This window comes from Eulemur rufifrons, chromosome 18 (genome assembly GCF_041146395.1).
Source record: "Eulemur rufifrons isolate Redbay chromosome 18, OSU_ERuf_1, whole genome shotgun sequence".
Lineage (NCBI taxonomy): Eukaryota > Metazoa > Chordata > Mammalia > Primates > Lemuridae > Eulemur > Eulemur rufifrons.
The window spans coordinates 59263837-59291705 of NC_091000.1; the positions used below are offsets into that span (position 1 = coordinate 59263837).

At 41.4% G+C, this 27869-nt stretch overlaps 1 protein-coding gene across 9 annotated transcripts in view; it reads right to left on the reverse strand.

The window, feature by feature from the left end:
* Positions 1–27869, reverse strand: part of PHACTR1 (phosphatase and actin regulator 1) — a 502791-nt gene that overhangs the window by 198178 nt on the left and 276744 nt on the right. For all 9 annotated transcript variants that reach the window (XM_069493048.1, XM_069493047.1, XM_069493046.1 and 6 more), the window contains one exon: positions 3821–3985. In XM_069493048.1, coding sequence (XP_069349149.1) covers positions 3821–3985 — 165 coding nt within the window. The remainder of the gene's footprint in view (positions 1–3820; positions 3986–27869) is intronic.

Here is a 27869-nt window from a genome sequence, read left to right on the forward strand (position 1 = left end):
AATTATTTTCTTCTACCTATTTTGAAATATATCATATAAATGTATTGTTAACTATAGTCTCCCGACCATATTATTGAAAACTAGAACTTATTCCTTCTATCTATCGGTATTTTTGGACCCATTAACCAACTTTTTTCTCTTCATTCCCCCTCCAAATCCTTAACTTTTCAACTAGGACTGACTTTGGATTTCCAGGTTCATTTCTGCATTGTCCAATTTTAGCCAATTTTAGTCAGTTTAACCAGAATCCCATATCCTCAATGTCTGATCATCCTTGGTATCTAATCAGAGTCCTCATCTCCCACCATCCCCCAGGTGAGATCTGATAACCCTGCCTTGTCTTCAGCAAGAATCCTGTTAGGTTGGTTTAGCCAGAACTCCCCTCACTCATAAAGTTCCTCTTAGTAATGTTCCACCCTCAGACCCTCACCTTCCTCCTTGGCTGTAAATTCCACCTGGCCACTCTGCATCAGAGTCAAGACCAATCTTTCTCCCCCACTGCAAGGCCCCACTGCAGAGTCCCTATACCTATTGCAATGGTCTTGAATAAAGTCTGCCTTACCATCTTCAACAAGCATCACTGAATAATTTTTTCTTTAACAACACAGATATATTAATACAAGACAAATATATGCATACCAGCCAAAACTGGCCAACCAATTAACATTCCCACAACCAATCCTCTTACATATTTATTTAATATATGACTCTTATCCATGCATAGAAGAATTTGCAAAGTATTCTTTAAACATGTATGTAATTTACCATGTTGAACATTTTTATGTTGTCACATCTTTTTTTTTTTGAGCTAAGAACTAGCACAGAAAGTCTCTCCTCTCCAAAAGTAAGGAATAATATTTCTGAATCCAGTTAAGAAAGGATGCTACAGGGGAAAACATTTTTTAAAAAAACTAGAATAGTTTCTGTTATACCATGTACTGATCCATTCATCACAATATAGATAGTCTCTAGTGTATCCTCTGCCTTCTCTAATTCAGGAGTTGAATGTCTCTTTTAAAAACTAAAACTGTATGCAAATATCACATTTAGCTGTCAAATCAATCAGTCTGGTCATAGAGATCATAAGAACTTGCTAAGAATAGTTAATGATAAGAGTGATGTAAAGTTAGCAACTTTGCTAGTCAGGTGTTTTAATTCTTTCTCCCAAATGAGCTTTAAACAAAAAATTTTTAGATTTTTAATGATTCATGTGTAATTTGATGCCACTGTACTTGCATCTATCCGAGGACAGGTTTTCCATTGTCTCTGGCATAACTGGTCATGTGAGAAACCCTGGGGCTTTGCCTTGTGACTTTGTCAAACACACTAAACAAAGCCCTTGATTTGCCAGGAGGAAGTGCATCCACTACTCCACCACTCAGGGATTCATGCTGACACATGGCAATTATTTAAATGTGTTTGTATTATTACAAACCACTTTCCAGAGTAAAGTCAGGAGGAGATCTTGCAGAAGCTTTGTTACTTTTTTTTTCCAGTGCTTACAGAACACTTCTCTAGCCACCCCCCCCCCCCCCCCCGCTTTTTTTTGAGATAGAGTCTTGCTTTGTCACCTGGGCTAGAGTGCAGTAGCATCATGATAGCTACAGCAACCTCAAACTCCTGGGTGCAAGCGATCCTCCTGCCTCGGCCTCCCGAGTAACTGGGACAACAGGCATGCACCACCACACTGGCTAATTTTTTTCTTTTCTTTTCTTTTTGTTTTTTTAGTAGAGACGGAGTCTCTTGCTCAGGCTGGTCTCGAACTCCTGAGCTCATTCAAGTGAGCCCCTGCCTTGGCCTCCCAGAGTGCTAGGATTACAGGTGTGAGCCACCGCACCTGGCCAGAAAATTTCCATTTTCTTTCTTGTTCATGTGTCTTACACCTGACTTTGCCTAAAGAATATATTTCAATTACATTTCTTCTCCCTGAGACAACGGCCTATGTTCCTTTTTCTGTCTCACTCAGTGCGGGATGCCCATTAGGAGTTTTTCTCACTGGTAAATCACAAGGTAGCTTTTAGGAATGTATGAATGACCTACAGGTTTTATTTCATCACACCTTAAGGGAACTGTACAATGACAGAGAGTGCAGAATGCAAGGCTCAGGGTGGAGGGACTCAGTGACAGGGTGATGATTTAGAGATTCATAAAATTCAGAGGTTCATTCTTCTCTCAGGAATTAACAAACTATGACAACAGGGTGCTGGGACTTCCATTTAAGAAACAGCGTCATAAAACATGAACAGGGATGTCTATCATGAGAACTGTTTAAGATTTCAAGACTTTTTGCAACTTTTCTATGTTATTCTCTTACTTTCCCCAAAGTGATTAGGATTAAGATTCTCAGATCTGCAGGCTGATATTCAGGTAAAAGAAGCAGATCATCTCCTATTTCAGGGTTAGTTCGGAGGTGAGACAAAGAGGGAGAAAACCCAAGAAATAGAGGGGGGGATGAGTCTGACTAGGAGAGAAGATAGGGTGAGTTTTTGAGGATGTAGAAAAAGAAGGAAATGAAAGCCTTGGGGTAGGCCTGGGGATGACTGGGCACATAATTAGAAAAATCACAACAAAGTTCTACAGGCCGACTTGTGTCTCTCCCAGATTCATACGCTGAAGCCCTAACTCCCTTAGGGTGATGGTATTTGAAGAGGGGGATCTTTGGGAGGTGATCAGGGTTAGATGAGGTCATGAGAGTGAGGCACTCATAATGGGGCTAGTGCCCTTACAGGAAGGGGCTCTAGAGAGTTTGTGCTTTCTGTGCACACAAAATGAAGAGGTCACGTGCGTGCCCAGAAAGATGGTGGCCACCTCCAAGCCAAGAGAAATGGCCTTGGAATAAAACCTACTTCCCCCAAACTTTAATCTTGGATTTCCAGCCTCCAGAACTGTGAGAAATAAATTTCTATTGTGTAAGCTACCCAAGCAGACGAAGACAAAAAACCAAAAAGAATCTGCGTAGCTCTTCCACCATCTCATCTCAAACCCAACAGGGTGAAATCACAACTCTTCATGTCTTTCCCTACAGTACATTTCCCTACTTATTTAAAAAGTATCTGGCTAAGGCACCGCATAAACTCTCCATAAATATTAAGTCTCGTAAGGTGCTATTCTTACCCCTATTTTACTGCAAGGAAATTGAGGTCGAGTGTTAAATAACTCGAGCAAGGTCACATAGCTAGCAAGTACCAGAGCCAGGATGTGACCCGCAGCCTAACTGCAGGATTTGTGCCCTTTGTCCCTTAGTGGTGCCAACTTTCTCCACATTTCTTCACTGTCCACTGAGCTAGGAACTGTATAGTTATCTCTGCCACTACAGTGATGATTCATTTCCATTTTCTGTTTTCCTGCCGTGTCTAAGAGTCACTTACTCAAGATTTTTCCTCCATGAAATAACCTATTCTCATCTGCCAACAACCATATATAACTTATTTTCCACTGTGTGTTCCCTTTTACTGGAGCAGTGAAAATAGGATGAACAATAAGAAATGGATTGTCCATGCCTGAATGAAAGCATTCAGTGATAGAAAAGTGGGGGTTCCAAATTCAGATTATTTATAGATCATATAAAAGTAGTGGTTGTTTACTTTAAAAAAGCAAACAAACACACACACAAAAAAACCCCTGAGATACAAGAAAACACATAGGATATAAAAGTCTTTCTGCATCCTATTGAAGAATTATTAAAGACAAGAGCAATTCCAAGGCTTGATTTTGCCTTTGGTTCAGACAGCCTATAGTAATTAAATTCTACTAATTAAGATATAAAGTTGAAGTCAACAAACATCCAATGAGAAATGAAGGAAAAAACAAATCATCTTACCTGCTGATGTGTGTTTGAACTTTTCGCTTTTCTTCTTCCTCCATTTCCAAGGCTTGAAAATCCTCCCCAGGTTGGCAAACTTACTTCTCCTCCGGATGGGGGGGGTGTGGGTCCCTGGGACCAGGGAGTCAGAACGCATGGCAGCCAGCCTCTCCACTTCCTCAGCTTGTTTTTCCCAAGAAAGAGATGGAAATAGAGAGAGAAAAAAAGTGTTAAAATGGAAACCTCACAGATGGCCAGTGTTTTCCATGGTTACAGATAACAGAAATCACATGACCAGAGCTCCGTTTCTCTTTTTGCCTTTTGGAGTGGAAGTCATACCGATATGTTCTAAAGGCTGGGACAGTCGGCCGAGCACCAGCGCTTCGGGACACCCCAACCTTCACTTAGACTTGAGAAGGAGGCTGGGGAGGGCTCTCCTGACACATCAGAAACTCCCCAACGAGGCAGGGAGAGGCCATCAAGAGATCCAAGTGAGAGTCAGTGTAACGACTGGTCCAGCAATTTCTCAAATGAGACTTGGCAGATGCAATCGCTATAGCACTGTCTGCCGAGAAAGATGGAGGGAGAAAACATTTATCAACTGTCTATGCCAAAGCCAATGTCTCCACACCCACTGCTCTCCACTTGCCAGTACCCTCCTTTCCCCAGACCCTCAGAAGCCCTGAAATCTGTTCAGCAAGTGGCTCTACCTTAGGGTCACTGACTGAGTCTAGAATCACTCACACTTCCATCAGATTTTATAATTGCCTTAATTCCACTAGTACTTTTTCTCCTGGAGTCTTGCTAAAAAAAAAAAAAAAAAAAAAAATTCCTAGAAATTGAGAAATTGAGAAATTGAGAGTTAGGGAACATCTAGACTAATTCCAATAACTGAACATTTGAGGATATTAAGACTTTAGATCTCATAATGCCTAGCAGATCATCCGTGAAAGGCCACAATCATCCCAACCGCTTTTTGCCACATGGAATAAATATTACAAACTCTTTTCCAAGTTACACAAGGATGTATGTATTCCAGTCAGGTAAATATACCCCAACTTGAATTTTTAAGAAGATATAATCTGAGAAAATAACTTCATTGGCAAAAATCAAGGGGGTGGAAGGAACTCAAGTTTCCAGAAAGGGAAATTACATGTGAAGCTGTGGCAAATCCCACACCACTCTGTTTCGCCTCAGTCACTGGCCCTCAGAAAAATCATCTAGAGTTTTGCAACTTATGCAGTCCTTGTAAGCTCAACCTGTGGCCGGACGGTCTACCTTCTGTGGAGAGCCATTCATTCAACAAATACGTATGGAACCTCGACCGTGTGCCAGGCAGTATACAGCGGCAGCTGTATCAGTGAGAGAGGTGACGGGCTGGCGGCAGGACTGAGGGGAAGTAGACAGACCCGAGAGGTATGTTAGAAGTGAAGTTAATAAGGGCTTAGAGATTGAGTGACCTACAGGACAGGAGGCAGATTATTCCCAGTTCCCAGGAACATGTCAGCAGAGCAGTACCCTTCATTCACTGGGGCAAGGAACACAGGGGTAGGCACAGGTTTGGGGGTGAGGGCAGCGATGATTGGACATTTGCAGTGAAGAGGGTATTTAAACCTTTGCACGGTTCCATGCACTGGGAGCTCCTTTTTCCAATCATTGAGTCAAGCGGCCACTTAATTCTCTGCCAGATGCTGTGATCATTTCTGGGGAAGACACACAGAAGAACTGGACATCGTCTTGAGCACAGGGTCTTGAGGAAGAGACCTCAAGTGGGAGGATCAGTGTGTACAAACACACCACAACAGGGCAACAACGTAAAACTCAGCAGAGGCAAAGAGGCGAAACTGATTAATTCTGCTTCACGGTGTTGGAGAAGACCCCAAGGGAGGTCATTTTGGGCTAGGTTTTGAAAGAAGAAGGACTGTTCTCTCTGCAGGGGGAAGAGGGAAGAGAGGATCCCTGGGAGCTGAGAAACAGACTCAATGAGCAGAGACTGAAAGAGCATGGCACGTCTAGACACTTCAGGGACCTCAGTGAACCTGGAACCTCCGTTACGTAAGATGAAGCGCCAGTGGTGAGAGATGGGGGTGGGAGCGCCTGGAGCCAGATCATGGAAGCTTTTGAAAGGTTTTATACTCTAAGCAGGGGGACAAGGAAGAGAACTTGAAAATGGGCAAGTGACATTATTACATTCAACTAATATATACTGCCTGCTCACTCTATACCAGGTGCTTGGGCTACATCAGTGAACAAAACAGATAAAAATACCAACTCGTGGAGCTTTACATCTGGAGGTGGGGTAGCGGGCAGACAATAAACACTGAAACCAAGTAAATTATAGAGGATGCTAGAAGCTATATGCTTTGGGGGAAAAAAATAAAAGAACAAGTGGAACCCATTAAAGATCAAGAGTACCGGGGGGAGGGTCGGCCTGACTGGGGAGTTACACGGTCAGGATGCAATTAGATTTGTTTCTTAGGCATGTCGCTGCAGCAGCCAGGGCAACCTGACTGGAGGTGTGAAGAAACAGTTGGCAGAGGGAACAATAAGGAGGCCACTGCAATCTCAGTAGCCAGGATCCAAGCAGGGCAGTGACAGAGGAACAGAGACAAAAGATGAGACTCAGGCAGGCGGGAGTATCGGCAGATTTGGTTATTTTCTGGATAAACGTGAAGCAGCACTTAGTAGCAAGGATGGCCAACATTTTTGGTTTTCACGAGTAGGTCAATGTGACAATTTTATGTATTGTAAAGAAGGAAGAAGTGGGATAGGATGGTGGCTCAATGACAAGGACTTTGGAGCCAGATAATGGCAGCCATTTTGCAAAGGCTCATTAGGGGTTTGGATTTTATTTCCTGTTGAAAGGAAATTTGCCAGGTTGGGAGAGGGGAGACTGGATCTGGCCGGAAGTTGAGCTGCAAGAGCCAGTAGAGAGTGAGGGATGGAAGATGTAGGGAAGAGGTTGAGAAATGTATGAAACAGAATTCTTAGGAAGGAGAAGAGGAGGTGGGGTCAAAAGGACACGGAAAAGTATTAGTCGTCGGAAGACTTTACGCTGAGTGATTGAAAGTTTGAACTGAGGTCTCTGAACACAAATGGCACAGATCAGATGTGGGCCCCAGGGAGATAAATCTAGCAGCAGTGGGCAAAATGGATTATTGGAGGCGGAAGAAAGAAGATAAAAGACTCAGAAGGTTTTAAGTAAGTTTGGGTTGCAGAATGGCTAAGGAAAGTGGTTAAAAAACAAAACAAATCAAAACACAGCTACAGTAAGGAATAAGAAAGGACATCACATCGGCCAGGTAAATCGGGCCCCTGGAGCAACATTGAAGTTGGATGTTATCTTCTCCAGCTGGTATCAGCTGCGTGAGTTGGTGCTTCTTCAACAACGCGGGTAGCTGGGTGGAGACACATAGGTAGTGGCAGCTGTGGGAAACCACAGCAAAGAGGTTTTGAGTCCGGGGGGGAGGCAAAATCAACATAGTCTGGTGATCTGATTCCCACAAGGTCACTTTCTCTTTCATTTCTGTCACTTTTTTCCCATTTCTGGCCTGCATTTACAGTCTTATGTAAAATCTTGTCCAGATTTTACAAGTCTCCAAACCTATATTCCCACCCCTTGCCTCCTGCCTTCAAATCTGTACTCTATACTCTTACTAGATTACTTTTCCAGAAGCCTGCTCTTTGCAGAAACCGTCAGCGGCTTCCCAGAGCGTATAGTAGAAAGTTAATTTCCTGCCTTGGTCTTTAGGAACCTCGACCTGAGTGTGCTGCTCGGAATTATCATCTAGTACTTCTTCAAACACAGGCCGCAGCCGGAATGAAATACTTCCTGCGGCAGCAGGCTCATCCCAGGATCTCTGGATCCCATGGGGCTCCAGGGGGGCCCCATCAAACCACTGACAGGCAAAGTTTCATATGTATTTGGGGACCTGAATTTGGTTGGAAAATTTCCTATCTTTCTCTCATTCTCAAAACGGCCTAAGACACAAAATATAAGATTTTAAAAATATTCAGTTTGAGAATTTTCTGAGTTCAGCCAACTTAAAACATCTGCTAAAGGTTAAAAAGATTATATACAGAAAGAATCCTTTAAAAAAAATCAAGGAATTATTCAGGGTTGCTCTTGAGTTTGCCTCTCATAGCTGGCACTCAATAACGATGTATCAAATAGATAAATGACTGCATTTTGATTTGGTTCACAAGCATCTCAAGAGGTGTGAAAATAAGGATCACTATTTGTCTTAAGAAAAATGCACCATTGGAACTGAAAGGGTGTTTCACAATCACATCTTTATGAAATGGAAACAAATTATTCCAAAATTGCTACATTAAAATAATTATAAGAAATTAGGGGAGCCTTTGAAAAACCTAGAGTGGCAGGGAGCAGACAGAGCATTATAAAGGCATAATTAGAACTCAGTAATTAAATGAATCCTTAATAACTATATTATTAAATTCAAGATGTTTAGCTCTTAAGTACAGTAGATTATTGAGCAGGGCTGGATCACATCAGGTTTAGCTGATTTATATTTTAATCACCCATATTGCATTTTCCCCCAGTTCATTTGATGACAGGGCCGGCTCTTGGCCTGACTGCTTCGCCATCACATAATGAAATTGGAAAGCTTAAGAGTGAGGAAGGAGGCCAACTTGTGAATACGTTTGAAAAGGAAGGAAAACAAAACGAAACAAAAAAACAGGGCACAGGATCAAGTGGTCTCCTACCACCGGGACCAGAGAGGGAGCCGGAGCAAGGCGAGTGGGAGAGGAGGGGCGCAGCAGGTGTGTTTAGGAATCACAAACAGCCTGCCTTGCTCAGGCCCACTGGAAGGCTGCTTCCTCGTGCTGCTGAGACAGGAGTGGGCTGTCTGAAGAAAACGCTCACTTACACGTGAACTGGCTCCGAGGTCACCTGCCAGCACCAAGCACGCTGAGTGAAAAGGGCTGCGGGGGACAGCTAGCCTCAGCGATCATCTCCAGGGCTCTTTCCAGCTCTGCCACCCAAGAGGACACTCCTTGAGAGACCAGCCGGAGGCTCCCTTTGATGACATGACTGGGTTTTGTTTTATCCGTGGTGGCAGGAAATGGTTAGGAGATTATTTTTCTTTCTCTTTAGACAAGCCAGAAAGAAAATACTTGACGTAGGCATGATTTTAATTACCCAGCGTGCTGAAGCCCAGCCCTCGTGGGAGCTTGGGGGCTGCTCCTGGCGGGTGCTCAGGGCACGCGATGAGAACAGGGGGGCCGGGGTGCTTCAGCAGTGACCCTTACGTTACGTTTCTCACAGTGGCTTGGCTTTCGAAAGGCTCATCCGAGGGAAATATTAATACCAACTTTGGCTGAGTGCTGGCCTAGAAAGTGTGAGCCGTGCAGCACCCCACAAGGCAATCTGGAATGGGGGAAGCCACGGCGTCTGTGCTACCTGATATCTGGCTGGAGTGAGCCCCGGGGACAGAAGGAGCAGGCCACTGGGGGCCCCACGGGAGCTCTCTCCATGTGCCCAGCGCTCCTGGGGGTTTTGGGGGGCCTACGATTCTCATATATTAGATTCTGGTTTCTTAACCCCAAGTAAACTCAGTAGTAGAATGCTTATGTCACAGGATCTGATGACATTCACTTTTCCTTCCAATTACAAGCAGTTACGTATTCCTATTTCACCACCCGAGGAATGGGAGCCAAAGAATGGGATGGAGGTGAGGTCTACTGCCAGCTCGCTACGCCCACGTGCCCGGGGCCTGGGCCTGGCACCTTTGTGCCTCAAGCAGCGTTGCCTCTTCTTGCAGCTGCAGAATGATGCCACACAGGTACCCCCAGCCACTCAGGAAGTCCTCAAGAACTGCAGCTTTCGCCTTTTATAAACGTACTCTGCTGTTTACAGAGCTACTTTATCGTGAGGAAATGAAGGGTTTCTACAAATTATCAGGCATATGAGGACAGTATGTTTCCTTTTTCACTCTGCAATAAGTTATACTACACTTTCTTGTAGAGGGCAGATCTGCTTGAAGAGTTTCTGACAACCTAGGATTGATCCGTACTAACTAGGAGATGTGTTTTTAAAAAAAGAGTGAAACATGTTTATTCTAAAACCCCGGAGCTTCTGCCTTTCCCCATGAGTTGAGGGACGGGACAGGGCTGGGGGAGTGGAGCAGAGGTTTGGGCATTAGAGGGGAAAGCCATGGGGCAAACGGAGGCTCTTTTGGCCCAGAGAGGTGGCCTGGTTTAGGGAAAAAACACACAGCTCTAAGGAGCTGGGAGATAAACCAACACGGCCACGTCGCCCAAGAGCTACTCGACACAAGTAGGAGGATCATTGACCTTCACCTGCCCTCGCCAGTCCTTTCAGCCTCCTCTGCCTCATCCCTTAGCAACCAAAGAGAGATCCAATCAATGTCTATACTAGAACGAAGCTGTGAACACTGACATTGGCTTAGCATATGCTAACGAGATAACAGCAGCATTTAACAATGGGTTTATCTGTCTTGATCCAAAGACTGGATAACTTGAGTAATGCAAGGGGGGGGGGTGGCGGTGATGAGGAGGGAGCTCTGGTGCTCCTCAGCTTCCTGGACACATAGCTCCCTTCTCTACCTGGGGACCACCAGGGGAAATGCCATGTACATTCCCCACAAAACAATACACAACCATCACACCACATCATGACCTGACAGTCTTCCCTACTGCACTCAGGAGGGACGGTTTGCCCTGAGCGAGTTGCCAGTCAATCTTACTGCAATGACAAGGGTCTCTCTCACGGGGGAAGAATCAATCATGTGTGTGCCTATACATACAGTTCTGTGGGCTAGGAAACGGTGTGAAAAGAGAGGGAGGCTGTACATACCTGGACCGCTGTTTCTCAGCAGATTTGCTCAGGCACTTGGCCAAATTCCTCCTTTGCTTCTGGCTCTAGAGAATTCTGCCTGCTAAAAGGCAGCTCCCCCCACTGCCGGGAGTAGGTCCCTTGCGATGCCTTCATAGGCATGCCGCTGCCTCCTGCACTAAGAACAGGCTGAGTTGTCCTGTATTGGTGCCTTGGCAGGACACCAGGACACTGTGATGACGTGCAATGGAGGGAGAAGGGAAGGAAGGGGAATTTCACGGATCCATTTGTCCCAAAGACAGCCGAGGCATGTTTCTGCTAATCTGCTCTTGAAGCATTAATTGACATCCAAGAGGAATATGAGAATGTCTATAAATCCCAGTGCTCTAGGATGTACTGATTTCAAAGAGAGCAAAGCAGGTCTACGGGTTCTGGAGTCGTAAGCCACTGTATTGGAAAGAGGCTATATGATTGTGATCTCTGGCACTCTGCGTATGGCGGACAGCGCTTGCCATTTCCTTCTAACAGGAGGGGAGATTCTGAACAGGACAGTGTTTCCTTAGGCATCGATGATGATGATGACAATGATAGTGATGATGACAACAATAATAGCACTAAGTCTCTAAGTCTGTGCCAGGCACTGCTCTAAGCACTTAAAGTGTGTTACCTTATATTATATTATCCTCGCATTACTCTTACGAGCTAGTGTTATATACTATCCCCATTTTACAAATGGGGAGACTGAGAAGGGACTAATGAATAGGAAGAAGTGATTCTCAGAAGAGGCAAGTGCTTTTAATTAAGACGTGTCTATTTTCAAGAATATCTCCCCACTGGGTGAAAGTCTTTGAATCTCTGTATTTCTGACTAGAGTAAGAGGAGGGCTTCACAGATGAGAGAAGAAATAAGCTTCTTTTTTGAAAAGGCTGCAAAACAGATGCCAATGTAAATTGATCCTACTCTAGCAAGAGAAAAGAGGTGCTGTCTTACCCTAAAATGTCATAATATAGATGTACACCCATATGTGGGTGCCCTGGAGGATACCTCCCCTAGGCCACTAGGACATTAGGAGCCCGTAGGACATTCTCTACGAAGCACCTATGCCACAGGCCATAATTATGAACCCAGCAGGTGCCAGTTAGGCCCGGAATAGGCTCAGATCTGCTTCACTTAGAAAATGCTATGCATAGTGGACAGTAGAAACAACGTTATGAAAACAGGAAGATGTAGGTTCAGATCCAGACTCTACCACCTAATAGCTGCTGGTAATATGAATTCTTTTTGGCCTCCCAGCAGGTGGCAAGGGCTTCCTGATTGTCCTCTGGAGAGTGGCCCCTCCTCCCTGCCTACTCCAGGTGGTTCAGGAAGAGTTAGTTCATCTCAGTCCTGAAGCCAGAGGTGGGCATGTGACCCAGTGCTGGCCAATCAGAGTGCTTCATCTCCACTCTCCAGCCCCAGTAATTCATTCAGGGGGAGCAACTGAGCTTGGCCAGGCAATGAGACTCAATTCTGGATTTTGTTGGGATTATCGATAAACATGCTCTTTCAGCTGGGATTGCAGATTGGACAGGCTTTAAGCCTAGTAAAAGAAGGGGCCATAAACTGAAAAACCTTCATTCAGCTTTGGTTAATAGTAAAAGAATCTCTAGGTCACAATGACAATCCAGAAGCTTTGAGAAGAAATAATCCTATTATGTCAAATACTTCATATTTCCTCAGTACTGTGTTGGGAGAATGAGGATATTTATATTCCATGAAAACAGGCAGTCAGTGAACAAAGTGCATAGCTAACAGACCAGACAGATAGGGGGAAAAATTCTTAAATTTGAAATTCTGTGGGCTCTGTGCTATTATACTTATTTGAGATAATAGATGTTATTAGCAAAGTTCTTCCTGAGCTATTCAACACGAAATTCCCGTTTCATCTCCCAGGAATCTAACCTTCAACCACTAACACATATAATGACTACAAAAACTTATAAAACATTCTATTATTCATTTAATCTATAGAATATATTTGTGTTGGGAACGGAGGAACATATTTGAATTGTAAATGAACTCCCAAGACTTGCGTTAATGCAAAGCAACAATCTTTAAATAATGTAGGCTCTTTGTTCACCTTAAAACCTCAGTCCCCATGGTCTGATATTCTTCGTGCAGTTAAATAAATAGGGCCTTTCACAAATTCAGATCAAATCGCAACAAAGCTTGGTTTCTCCTGCAGGGGTCAGCAAACGCTTTCTGTTAAGCCAAACAGGAACTACTTTAGGCTTCAAGGGCCACAGTCTCTGCTGCAAGTACTCAACTCTGCTGTTGCACCACGAAAGCTGCCATAGACAAATGTACACAAGTGGGCATGATTGTGTTTCAATAAAACTTTATTTATAAAAACAGGAAGCTTGCCCCTCAGGGCCAGAGTTTACCAACCCTTGTCCTATAGCATGGAGCTGCTGGTAATTTTTCTGCCACTTTGAGGGGCGAGGATGCCTGGGAATTGAGCCAAGACAAAGGAAAAAAGAACAAAGGATGACTCTGGTGAGACCAAAACCTCATTACATCATTTGGGCCTCTGGATCCAGCCCTACCTGAAACCATTATAACCCTGGATATTTTCCTTACATGAACCAATACATTCTTTTTACTTAAGCTAGATTGGGTTGGGTTCTCTTTTATGTGCAACCAAAAGTGCTGTAATGAATTACTGTGTGACTTAGGAAAGTCCCATCATCTTCCTCTCTGTAAAATGGAGATGATACTGACTTGTAAAGGTTAACAGGCAAATACTAGAGGCACCCTTTTTGGGTGTAGAACATGGGCTCAACAAAAGTTATCTAAAAGTGAAAAGTCTCCTCTGGTACCAGGCAGACCAATTGGCCGATAAGGATTCTTCTAGGGGTGAAGTTCCTTCCTTACCTCCTCACCCCTAGGACGGCCCTTAAGGCATGACATGAATTTAAGGAGTTTTGGAGGCTCTGAGCTATGCTGAGACTCTCCAGACCAGTGGATCTCAAACTTTAGTGTGCATAAGACTCAGCTGAAGTGCTGTTAAAAATTCTGATCCCTCGTCTCCATCTTAGACCTGCTGAACCAGGAATGTGAATACACAATTAGCAGCACAGATAATTCTGATGGCGGCATTCTGAGAATCACACTTGCAGCATTCCTAGAGAAGCCTAGAATCCCACGCCCTTCTTCCCAATTACATCCACAGCCTTCAGCTGGATGGCTAAGGAGGACGCTCCCTAGTGTAGAAAATGAAGTCATGATGCAGTGATGTCTGCCAGCCCCCAAACCCTCAAGTCATTGGGAATTCTTTTAAAATTCCTAACGTACAGGTAGTGCTTTATTCTTTCCAACTGCTTTTAGACCTATTAGATCCTCACAACATCCCTGTTATGTAGGTAGGGTATACATTTTCCTAACTTTGTTTCCCTACAATTATAACTCACATGCTATTTTGTAGGAAGAACTGAATTATAATTTGGCCCTTTTAAGGCTCTGAGAAGGTCTGCAATAAGCCTTTTAAACTGTGTTTAACCCTTTGCTTCCAAAACTTAATTTAATCACAAATATGGTGGGTTGGCATTTCCCTGTGGAATACCATTAGGGTCTCATGGACTAGTGTTCCAAGGAACACAACTTGCCAAATGCGGAGTTAGTGTCTTTTTTGTCCCATTCTATAGTTACAGGAAATGAGACACAGAAGTCAAGTGACTTGTCCAGAATGTGCCAACTCACACAGGGAGTGAAGGTGGTCCAGGATTCCTGAGTCCAGAGATCATTTGTCACTCACACATCATGTCTCACTGGATGGCTTGAGAATGAGCAAGACCAGGCTGTGTAGGCTTTTAGACTCGACCCTTCGCAGTCTTTGTCGCCATTAATACTGTCAAGGACAAGGTTAATACACTCCTGGGCACTTTTTCTCCCTTGAACTCATTCCAAAATCTCATGATAATAGCCACTCAGTTACCTATTAAGTATAGGATGATAGAGAACCTTATGAAACCTTGCGTTCCATTTAAGAATCATTTTGGAGTCTGCTTCCTTCTAAGCTCAGATTTCTCATTTTCTCTGTCTGATGACATTATACAGTTTCCTTATGTAGCTCCTATTACCGCCCAGACCAATTTTTCAGTGCCATTTGTCATTTGTGTAGTGACTAGGTGAAATCCAAATAGTACTCTTGGAAAGAATATTTTTGCAAGGCTGCTGATTCCTGCTGAAATATCCTTGTTTTCTCTCCCTTTTCCTTGTGTGTGTCTTAGAACACATACACTGAGTTTCATTAGTCTTTTTTTCAGAGGCAACTGTCCTATTCTTTTGGTCCTGTTAATTCCTCTGGGGACTGTATTATTCTTTTGCATGAAAGACGTTAAATTTTTAAAGAGGTCTCAACAGGTAAAGTCACCGCTTCATTTTGCCCCATTAGAAGTTCTGAATTCACATTTTAATTTAGCGTCTATTTTTAAATTCTTATTTTTCACATTTTTAAATTCTCTTGTTCTAATGACTGAATATATCAACCTCAGAGCCTAGAATGTGGATTCTGAACGTCAAGGTTTAAGTGCCAATCATCCCTTAGCTCCGTGGCCATGAGCAAGTTAATTAACCTGTCAGAACTGCATTTCCTTAAGTGCAAAATGAAGATGACAATATCTGCCTCTCTGTATATCATATTAACACATGAAAATTCTAGTATAGTAAGTGGCTGTTGGTGAGTACTCATTAAAGATATCCTGACCCCAAATGTAGGGTGTTGATTACTCATGCTGGTTACTCTGTATTCACTCTTGATGCCCCTGACTCTCACCTGAAGGTGTGTGTGTTTGAGGGGGTGCTGCTGTGTCTTACCTAGAGGGCACCAGGAAGTGCAGTTAATGACTATCCAAGAGGACTCATGCTCCAGAGCATCCAAGAAACTGAGTGGGAATTTTCCCCAAGTTTCTCAAGTTGAATTGTTAGCTAGAATTTGGGCTCACAATCTGCCAACCATTTTTTCCTGCTTTACTTGCAATCTGGTTTTAATTTATATATCATCTTTTCAGTTTTCCTTTAAGCTGTATAATGAAACATCTCCTAACTAAATTAGCTCTACTTATGCTCATCCCTTTTTCCCTTCCCAAAATGTGTAAGCATTCAATGATAAGGCATCAGGTCAAGAAAAGGAAAAAAGGGTGGTCACAAGGAACAGGCTGATGTCAAGGATTCCTGCCCTCACACCTGTTCCTTCAGGCACTTTCAGGCAGAACCAAGGCCCATGAGTGAGGTTACAATGCGTGGACCCTGCAAATAGTCAAGCATTTATTGTATAACTCGAATTATAGGATGGAGTTTGCAAAAAAGAGGAGGAAGTTCCCACTCTTTAAAATTCAAAAATGAAAAGTACCACACAAAAGTAGACATTATTTCATTTTTAGAGGAATCTGAAATAGATGTGGACATATTAAGCACACACATAGTCAAAAATAATAGAAACTCTTTGCTCTGTGTGACAGAATAATCTTAAAGGTAATTATTTAATGCAAAAGTATCATCTGTTTCTGGAGCCAAACTCAAAATTTAAAAAGAATATCAATAGTCACAGATTAATTTCTGACTACACTAGATTTATTTTAACAGGAAAAGTAACTTCATTTACTTTTACCCATGCCTGGGAATCTCACGATAAGTAGCTACAGTTTCCAAAATGACCTGCTGTCTTTGCATTCCGTTTCTTAATGATTATTGCAACCAGTTTCTGAATTAAGGAGCCACTCTCTTAAAAGCAGTCATCATGAGAGACCTCAGACTAGAATCCTAGCTATGTTACCAATAAGTCAGAATAGTGAGGAACAGGTGGGTTAATGACATGAGCTGCCATGGCTACAAATGACTGTTCTACTTTAGCTACCGGAAAACATTCCTTAGATGGTGCCTGAGCTCAGCAGAGAGTAAGCAATATTGATGAGAAGTTTTACTGCAGAGCTAATCAAATATCAATCTTGGCTATTCTGAAATTTAGTCTGAAAGCAAAAGAAGTCTTTGCCACTGAAATGCAGTATTTGTAAAAAACTATTCTTTCTGTCTCACCAATTCACATTCCCTGCTTTTGATGCTAGAAACGAATGAAAATTAATTTTTTTCAAGATTTTCTCATTCAAAGCATATTTAAGTGCTCACTGTATACAAGAAGAGTCAATGGGCATCCTCAAAGCAACCATTTGAATAGTGTTTTATCATTTATCATTTATTCATTTATCATTATTCATTCATTTATTCATTTATCAAGCACTTGGCCCAGTTATCATGTTATTTGATCCTTATCATAAACCAATAAAAGAGGTGAAGTGAATATTTTAAATCCTATTTTACAAAAAACTGACAGTGGCAGAGACAGCTGGTTGCCTGTCAAATCCATTCTTTCCTTTCTTTTTAGTGAATGCATCTTGATTTCTCTGCCCTGCTAAAAGACTGTTTTCCCAGCCTCCTCTGAGGATATATGTGGCCATAGTATCAAGTTTGGCCAATGAGGTGTAAGCCAAGGTGTTGTGAGTGACTTCTGGGAAGTCCGCTTAAGGAGAAGAGACGTGTCGTTTTTCTGATCTGCTTTTCCCTTTATCCAGTTTTCTAGATCAAAGATATGATGGCTGGAATGTGGCAGCCACTTTGAGGGCAAGGGCCACCTCATAGTAATGCTGGAATAGTAAGCTGGGGTCAGCTTGGTCTTTAAGAACTTTGTGGAGCCACCATACATAGCAGCCTTGAACTGACCGCCTCCGTGCTTCTATTACATGAGAGAGAAATAAATCCCTGTCTTGGGCGAGTTATTACTATTTTGAGTTTGTCTTATGCAGCTGAACCGTATCCTAATGCAAAGAAGTAACTCGCCCGAGTTTAGACAAACTATATAATTTGTAAGTGGCAGAACATCAAGTGCTAACATACATGTCCACATTTCACTTTCTCTGGCAGAATTTCAGAACCTTTTTATGAGCTGTTTCTTAGTTTGTAAAGGAGCCAAACCCTTTCATGATTTGCTAAAAAATGTTAACACTTGAACATTCATTTAAAAGAAGCCGATCTACGTGGAGACTTACAGACCTACAGATAGATCGACTTCCCCTGTCCTCTACCGTACTTCTGTATCTCTCAGGCTTCGATTTAAATCATGCAATTTCCCAGGGCTCAGCTCTCCCTGGCCAATTTCATCTACCCCAGGGCTTAATTAGCATTGATAATCTGAATATTTCTAAATTTATACCTTCAGCCTAGAAGACTCTTCTAACTGACACAGTCCTTGCCAGCTGTGTAATGCTGGCCACGTTACTCAACTCTGGGGCTCTGTTACCCCCTCTGTGAAACGGGGATAATAATAGCATCTGCCTCATGAAGTTACTGTGAGAATTAGATTATTTCATACAAATAAAGTATCTGGAACACTGTCTGAATCACTGCTAGTATTACTACTACTCTTCATCTTCAAATAATATTTCAGAGGCACCTCAGATTCACTTTATCTAAAGCGAATTATTCCTACCATTAACCTGATCAGTAATGGCAATGCCAGTGGCGTACTAGTTGCTCCGAGAGAAACTCTCAAAGTGCCCTGTTCTCTGACCGCTGCCAGATCCAACTCATTGCCAAGACTGGCCAAAAGTAACTATTAACTATTTCCCACCTTCCCCCACGTCTCTCCTCAGGTAGACCAGTTGTCCGCACCACCAGCTGCTGTGTTCTTGCTTTTGCTACGACTCCCCAAGCCTTCCACACAGCAGCCAGGAATCTCTCTCATCCATATGAGTCAAAGCATGCCGCTGCGCTTCCCTAAAACCCCTGTGGGTCCCCTTGCTCTTAAAGTCCCAGATTCTTCATATTAACTCGAGGTACATGATCTGCCCCATCTCCAGCCATTCATGGGCTCCAATTCTGCTCCTTGCTCTATCTAGTCTTCAAATACAAGAAACGCATCATTTCTGCCTCAAGGCCTTTATCTCTGCTGTTCTATCTGGCTGGATAATTATTCGTGTCACTGCCGCATGCCAGTTTCCTCTGTGACCCATAATGCTGCACCCTTGTCTGCCCATCTCCCTTCTCAGCAGATCCCAGATTGTGCTCAGCTATGCACCTCTTCTCCGCCAGACCATGAGCTTCCTAGAGGTTGACCCCACCCAGCGCTAGTGGGTGGATCTCTGGTCAGCAATTAAAGGGTGGTAAGTGATCTCTCGTTACAGGGTGGGAAGGCCACCCAGACCTGCCCAGTGAGATCCGTAAGGGGTGCCTACGGGTGGCAAGGCTTCTAAGAATGGTTTCTTCACTCTTAGAGACAGACATCATGAGACAGTGCTATGTCTACCTCTGGTCACTATGATGTCAGGATGTGAGGCCTAAGCTGTTGCATCCGTCTTGCAACTGGCCTGAGGACAGAGTCCTGCAAAGGGGGGCTGAACAGAGAGTCATGGGGTAATGGAATCAGGCCTGCAGCCTGCCCCACTGACGAATTTGTTATGTAAGACAATAAGTGACCTTCCTTTTTTGGCCAAGACGCATGGGAACTTCAGTTTCGGCAGCCACCAGCATCTGAACTGACATGCCCCTACCACGCTGTTTACTCTGGAGGGCAAGGACTATTTATGACGCATTGAAAGCAATTGGTAAATGTTTTTGGAATGGATAAATCATGAATGTTTCTGAGAAAAAGATAGGCTCTGGCTTAGGTATATATTTAATACACCATTTCCCATCTCCTGGAATATTCATGGTTAGGACAACAGCGAAAGTTAAGATTCATCCTTTATTTACTGCTAGGCAGAGCCATAGCTGGAGGCGGGGCTCTGGAACAGGAGATGGTGTCTACCTTCAAACCACAGGTAGGAAACAACACAGGGAGGATTTTATCACATGCAAGGGAAAGACTAGAGGCTGTTAGGTTTCTTGAGAAATCTGTCTTGGTTATAAGTGTTAGCCCAAGTTTAACTGAACTAAGGCTTTTGCTTCAACTTGATTTGCTGGCTTTCCACACCAGTCTGTCCCATATGCCTGTCTTCATATATTACTGACATCACAAACTCAACTCCATTTGTATTTAACTGCATAAAAAGACAAGAACCCAAATGCCCAATCATGAGGGATGAACTAAATTAAGGAATAACCCTCTAAGGCATGTCTATGTGGCCATTAAAAAACCATGGACAGCTATCATTATGGACATGAAAAATTGTCATCACTTGTTGTTCAATGGAAAATAAGTTGCCAAATATTATGTATAGTATAATTCTATTTTTCTACAAGAGTAGTTTACTTACCTATCTACATATCTAGCTATGCATAGGCACAGGATTCAAAAGAAGAAACTCAGCTAATAGTGGTTCTACTTGGGTGATAAAAGTCATAGATGATCTTAAGCTTCTTTATAATTTTCATTTTTCTGCTTTTGGCGGGGGGCGGGGGGGGGGTGACATGGATTTAATCCCATCCTACCATCTACTAGCCTTGTGCCAAGCCTCAGTAGCCACCTTTGGACAATAGGGAAAATAAGAGAACCTATCTCTTAAACTGTCATGAGGAATGAGTGTCTGGGAAGTATATAGTAATGATATCCAGCATATAGTATTATAATTATTATATTATGAAAAGTATATTGTCATTATTGTAATATGAGTATTACATTTGTGTTTAAGTCTAACAAATCTATAAATGGTACTTAGGGGGGCTTGTGGTTGAGTGTGTAGGACATAAAGGAACTTACTGATAACTTTAAATGTGACCTTTCCTACCAGAGGCTATCACTGAGGTATGTGTGATGCAGCATTTAAAAGCATGGCTTTGGAGTGGACAGACATGAGTCTCATGACCGAAGGCAAATTTTGTCACTTTAAAATGGGAAGAATAATATTTTCTTTATAGGGCTGTTGTATTACAAAAGATAATGCACTTAAATGCCTAACAGTTCCTGGCCATAGTTAAGAGCCCCCAAAATATTAGTACTACTATAAATTCATTGGAAAAGTTATATGTTAAATGTAATAAATTTTGCCTTGGCATTCCACTAGTTATAATTTTTACCTAGACAATTTCTTGCATTTTAAAATAGAGATGTAGGAATTGTTTAAACAAAAACTAGAATAATGTACTATGGTCTGTTGGGCCTAAAAAAAAAATCTCATAACTTTTCTGGAATATTTATGTTTTGAAAGAATATAACCCCCTATCTAAAAAGTGGGGAGGGAGATGAGGGAGATTCTGAGGAGGGTATATAATAAAATAAGTTCCAATTTAATTGGATGCCAAATTCCTCTTTATTCTTTAGGATTTAATTTATGTGAAAATGGCACTCCAGTGAAAAATGGAAGTATAGTATTTATAGACTAATAAAAACAACAGCCTATTAACTGGTATTATAAGACATTTACAATTAATTTTTGTCTTGGGAAAATAATTTGGTTTTTAATCTTATAGCTAAATTGACTAGAAAAGCAAAGAGTAATTCAAAGACATTTGTAATGTTATCATGCAGTGCACAAAGCAAACACTCTATGAATACTTTGAAGGCTTTAGGGGCATTTATTTAAATGGAAATTGCCTCATATCTGGTGTAGATCCACTAAACAGAAAGAAATTAGGCACCATGAAGTCAATATTTTCGTAGGTTTTCTAACAGCATTTGATATTTGTTGAGCTATCCTTCAAAAAACATTGAAAGTAATTTCTTTATCTATTTCCTGGCTTTTCGCTACCCAGAAAAGGAAATCTTTTTGCTATTCATACTCACTCAAATGCAAATAATTGTTCCCTTTTATACTTATAAAAAAATTAGATGCACTTACAGAATTGAGCTGGTTCAAGAAAGATTCAATTCAGGAGGACAAGTCAGACTAAGGAAATCCTTTTTGGCAAATGGAGAAGCCCCGGTGAGAAAATTTAAGTCTGGCAAACAAGTCCTCTCTATGACACTGATACAACCCCAGCTCCAACCTCCAAACCGATAATAGGAATTTTTAAAAATTATCTGTAGAACTCAGCCACATATCCATGGGGGGAGAAACAGCAGCTGTTCATTTTGAGCTCTTTCTCAGCTCACCAAGAGAGCAATAACTGAAATTCTAAGATAAAATGTAAGAGGAAGTGGCTTGGAGAGAAAATAAATCTATATTAAGTATTTTAACAAAAGTTGATTTCTCCAATGAACTGCCTTTTATGAATTCAATTCAAACATTTATTGAGCACCTGCTCTGTACCTGCTATGTGCGCAGCTTTGTGGACTAGATGAAGATGAGTCCCTGCCCTTCACAAGTACTCACAATACTGTGGGACACGCACACACACACACACACACACATACACACACACACGCTCGCGAGCACCTATTGGCTTAGACAAGATATGGAGAAAACAATTTTCAGATTTTCTTAAAGATAAGATCATATAGAGATTTTAGAAGAAATATTTCTTGGGACCATTTTGCTTTATTATATTTGGTATAAAGTACAAACAATTTTATTAAAAGCTATAAACCAGCTCATTTTTAGGGTACTCTGGGGGACAGGAGAAGACAAGTCAGCTCTATCTTTATAGAACCAAGAAAACTCTTTTCTAGAATAATTCATACTGTAACAGTTGGAGCAACTTTTATGGCAGTGGCCATGTTTGCATGAATTAAGTTTGAAAATTCTAACAGATTAAAGTCAATACTGTGCATTTTCCTTTCTGGTTCTGAGGCTGACCAACTAGGATAAACAGCTAGAAATAAACACCATTATATGGTTGTCTTAATTTTTTTCCCTTATCCAATTGCCAATAACTGCCACATATGGCTGTTTGTGGAAGGAACCGATGACATAATGGTGCACTTTAACAGAGTGTGCCCCTACAAAACAACTTGTCCATAAAAGCAGCAATAATACTTTTAGGTACAATAGCATCACGATAACAGTAGCTAGGATATGTCAAGCCTATGCCCTCACTGTATGGTAAAATGAAAAGTCACTACAAATAGTTACATGCCTACAGTTTAGTTAAGGCTAAAAAGAGGAGAGAGGGAAAAATATTCTCATTTCATTCTTCCAAATCACTTCCCTGCCAAAAAGCAATAATGAGAATTTTGTTGACATTAAAAATCTAAAGTTTAAGAGTTTAAAGGCCATTCTGTGTTATTCCTAATTTTTTGAAGTCTGGATGGGGTGTTCTCCAGAGTTTTCTCCTTACATAGGGCAAGTTAAGATTGATGCCTTAGCACTCTAAAGAAAAACGAAAGCATGTGAGGAGAAAAAGAGAAGTCAGGTTCATTTTCATGACATTTGGAAATAAAAGTGAAACACTTTTTTCAAGTTTCACAAAATTGAGACTTTCTCTAACTGGGAATTTTGACCCAAACTCAAAATAACATAAAACAATAACAACAAAAATTCTTTCATATAATGTTCCATGTTCTCAAACAATAAAAATTTCATGACAAAGTTAGTAAATATCACATGAACATACAAGGCACAAATGATATTTTGCACACACGATAAAAATCTACAAAATACTGTTGTAAACACAACAACAATAGGATTTACTCTGCTCAACAGCCATGAGCTCATAAGAACTAAGGGCTCAAAATTACGAAAGGCTTTGTCATTCATTTATATGGGTCCTTTTCTATAGTCAAATACTATAAAATAAAATGGGGGAGGGGAATGAAAGCAAATTATTACATATACACAGATTCAGAATAAAATAAATAGGCTGAACTTAAAATAATCATGTTTTAGGAAAGCCAATGTTTAAAATACTATAGGCCACAATTATTTTTCAAAGTACTGTGTTCAATAAAAAATATGTTTCCTTAATAAATGATAAATATAGAATAGACTCAGGAATAATTTGGCAAAATTATTTCCAGGCTATATAATATCAGAAAAATATCTTCTTGGGTAATTATTCTACAGCATTAGGTAAAATATTATATTCCTGAATTCATCTCCCTGATGCTGAAAATTTGGTATTTTATTAGACTGGTAATTATTAATATACAAGTCTTAGAATAGTGATATGGAAACCTACATATGTTCTACCATAAATATTTTTAAGACAACTTAAATACTGACACCTTCTATAATTGACCCTATTATACAGGTTAAACAGCCACATTTCCATACAGCACTTGGTAGAAGATCTATTAGTAAGAAGTACAAATTTGACTTCATCTTCCTTACCACCATTATATTTCTTGGGCAAAGGTTAGTCAAGAAGAAGAGTGGTAATTTTTGATACTTGTTTTAAAGACATGAGTAATATCAAACTTATTTTATAAATGAAATGCACACTAAAAATAAATGAACCTCCTTCAGGTAGTATAGCCAATATGCCAGCATTTACCTGGAAAGGTATCCTGGTAGACAGGTAGAACGATACTCCTCATGCACTCCAAAAGGCCATTCCTTCCCAGCCACATATGATGTGACATATTGCTAAAACAATCAGTGGTCATGCTATATGTGAAAACCACCAAAAAGATTTACCTTAGTACCAATATGAGAAAAATCAGACCAAAAAACTATTGCTCTGCTTATTAAAGTTTTAAATGAAATTTGCTTCAATTAAACTAGTGGTAGATTTCTACCACTCTTGGGATATAATTACATTCAATGTCATTAAGCAGTATGAACTACATCAACTATTAGCTTAAGCAAGATGCATAAAGACTAAAAGTGAATGGCAGCACAATGAATGCATTCCAACTTTAAGTCCTAAACAAGACAAACACTGCACAGGGATGGTCACCATATTTTCAAATTGAAAAGTGTCAGGATAAGGGGGCTTCCAAGGTATATCTGGTAGGTCAGTGGGGCAGAATATCTGAAACTAAGATTATCCTAAGAAATCTTGCATGTATTACAATAGGAATGTTATTATTGCTTCGATAAGTTGGCACATAATGTCACGCGGCACTATTACATCATCAGTCTACATCAGTAGTTCTCCACAAGACACTTGGCAATATCTGGAAATATTTCTGATTGTCAGAATTGGGGTGGGGCGCTCTTACTGGCACCTAGTGGGGAGAGGCCAGGATGCTGCTAAACAACCTGCAATGCATAGTCTTCCATGATAAAGAGTTACCTGGCTCCAAATGTCATACTGCTAGTAAATCCTGCTCTCTCCACCTCAGAACACATAATTCGAAAGTCGAGTAAGTTCTGTTTTCACGTCTATGGACTATTGAATGATCATTGCCTCAGCACATAAATGACTATCTATAATGAGTATTCTTAATATGTACAACAGAGACTATTCTTCACTACCAACAGACAGCTGTTTTGAATGTGTGATTTATCTTGTTTCAGCTATACTATAAACAGATCATTTTGCAAAGCAAATGGCTTGACTGGTTTTAACATTCCTGGTTTATGAGCAATGGATTCCACTTCAGGGAATCCTTAATTATCAGAGCCAAGCAATTAATTGATTTCAAATGCAAAAAACTAAGCTATTTATGTACCCTGAATGCTAAACTCCCCCCCATCAGAATTCCTATTTAATTGAAATTCCACAAATTTCTAAATTATTTCTTTACACTCTTCATTTTAAAAATTTATGTTTCCAATTTTTCTTCGTCCTCCTTTAGCTACACTATATCAAGTAGTATGTGCCAGGCACCGTGTGAGTTTCTTCACATGAATTTTATAACAATCCTATTAATAGTTGGTAGAAACTACAGATATTTTTCTTATGAGTTCTTGAGATAGAAAAGGAGGACTGCAAATAAAACATTTCTAGTACTCACAAGCATGAATTCAAGGTGAATTCATTTAATATAATGAAAAGCAAGAAGGACAAAAACCAAGAGGAATATAAAAATAATACTTATAATAACAATAATACTGAGAGTCCTATATGCTAGGATCAGTGCCAAGAACTTTATAATAAACTATCTTATTTAATCCTACCACCAACTCTAAATACGGATGCTGTCAGATTCACCATTTCACAGATGCAGAAACTGAGGCTCTATTGGATGAAGGTCACCCAATTAGCAAGTGGCACATCTGTGCCCTGTTCTGTCTGTCACACTTGAGAGTACACCAGGGAGGGCAAACTATGACCCTGAGTTCAAATCTGCCCCACTGCCAGATTTGTAAATAAAGTTTTATTGGAACACAGCCATTTCCATTCATTTATGTATTGCTTATAGCTGCATTTGCACGACAACGGCAGAGTTGAGTAGTTGCAACAGAGACCACATGGCGAAAGCCTAGAAAGCCTAAAATATTTATATCTGGCCCTTTACAGAAAAAGTTTGCCAACACCTGTCTCAACTCTTCAGCAGTAAGTAATGCCAACTCAACATTGTCCTCCTAGCTAAGTAGCTTCACTTCATTTCAGTATGACTCCCTACTGCTAGGGTTGTAGCCATTTTGAGGGCGAATAATGATCATCATAAGCTTTTCTTTGGAGAAGATTTTGCCTGAATGATGGCAATGTTATACGAGTGAAACTTACTAAATCTGATTTTTTCACAGACTGAAATCATTAAAAAGCAAAAACAAAACAGGGGGAAAAGAGAAAATTATTGATCTTCTACTGGTAACAAGTTATGTGCAAGAAATACAAAAATGAATAAAACACAGTTTTGCCCTCAAGGAGCTGACAGATAAGCAGAGCAAAGTGAGGTGCACACTTGGGCCTTCTGTGGACAGGGCCCCGTATGACCTCAGGGAAGGAGTGTCTCTCCCAAGTCAATAAGCCTCAAAATGGAAGACTTTTGAAATTCCATCTCTCTTTTTAAGAAAAAGGTCTCTATTATACTGAATTAAATAACAGAATTATGTTCTGATTTGTTCAACAAATAGAATTTATTATTCATAGCACAGAATGGTAGAGCTAAAAGGGATTTACATGTTCAGCTCCTGCAATTCACAGATAAGAAAACCAAGGAGGGCCTAAGATTCCCAGCAAGAAGAGGGGATAAAGTTGCCGGAAGTGGCTTAGCAGGTGAGCCTTAATAAGGTGCTCAAGAGGGTGCCCAGCAGGGTACCGAAGGGCATGGCTCTGGAACCAGACTTGGAGCAAGTGATCGAACCTCTCTAAGCCTTGGTTTCCCCACCTGAAAAATGGGAATCATATCCAGAGGTCATTGTAAGTAATAACTGAGCTAATCTATGCAAAATGCAAAGAACAGTGCCTGGCTCACGGTAAGAGCAATATGAGTGTTTGCTATTACGAAATTAAAGGTGAGTCATGGAAATGAACTAAAACTTCAGTCTTTAAGTGCGCCCAGACTCATACTGCACTCCATGCCCAGCCCCCATAGCCTGAGATCGGGCCTGCTTCCGGTTACACCTATGCCCTTTCCAACGGGGAGGGGCTCACCATTCCTCTGTGCTCTGTCTGCTTGTTGTCAGGAAACATTCCTCTGATGTTCCTTGTCCTCACCAATCCTGCTGTCACCACCCTCGGCCAAGCTCCGGGCCCCCGCACTTGTATTACTGAAGCCTGCTCAGCTCCACCCCACCCCTCCCACCTCCAACCAATCCCCCGTCCTCCTGCACGGCTGATGCTGCTAGATGAACCTGACATGCCCTTTGCACCACGTCACTCCCCTGCCGCAGCCTCTGCCATTATTTTACATAGCACATCGCCTTGAGTCCGGACACTTCTGTCTATAATTTAACATTCTTTAACCTTACCCAACGTTATTTCTAATTCATATCATTTTAATTCAGTCATGTATTAAAAGAGACCTGGTTTCAAGTCCTAACCCCAACATTTCCTATCCATGAGACTCAGGTATGTTATCTAATCTCGTTGAGCCTCAGTTTTCTTTTTTGCCAAATTGAGATAAATAGTACCTATCTTAGGAATATTAAATAGATAATTCCCATAATTGGCACACAGTAAGTAGATAAGAGATGTTATTATTGTTGTTATCCAAAAGGCCAGTATCCTTGCTCTTCCTTCCCTCCCTCTGCCCATGTTCTTGTTATCCCACCCACTTAGGGTTTCTTCTTTCCTGACTTCTACTAACCAAATCAGCCTCTTCACCCAGAGCCTCCTCCTGGATATTAGTACACACCGGTCTCTTGCTTTGGTGAACTTGCTTGTGGTTGGTAATACCCACCTTAACTCTTAATCAGTGGTTCTCAACTCAGGGACAAGATTGTCCCCCAGGGGACATATGGCATGTCTGGAGGCACTTCTGGTTGCCACTACGGGGAGGTGGGTGCTATTGGTATCTAGTGGGTATTGGCCAGGATGCTGTTAACATCCTACAGTGCACAGGATGCC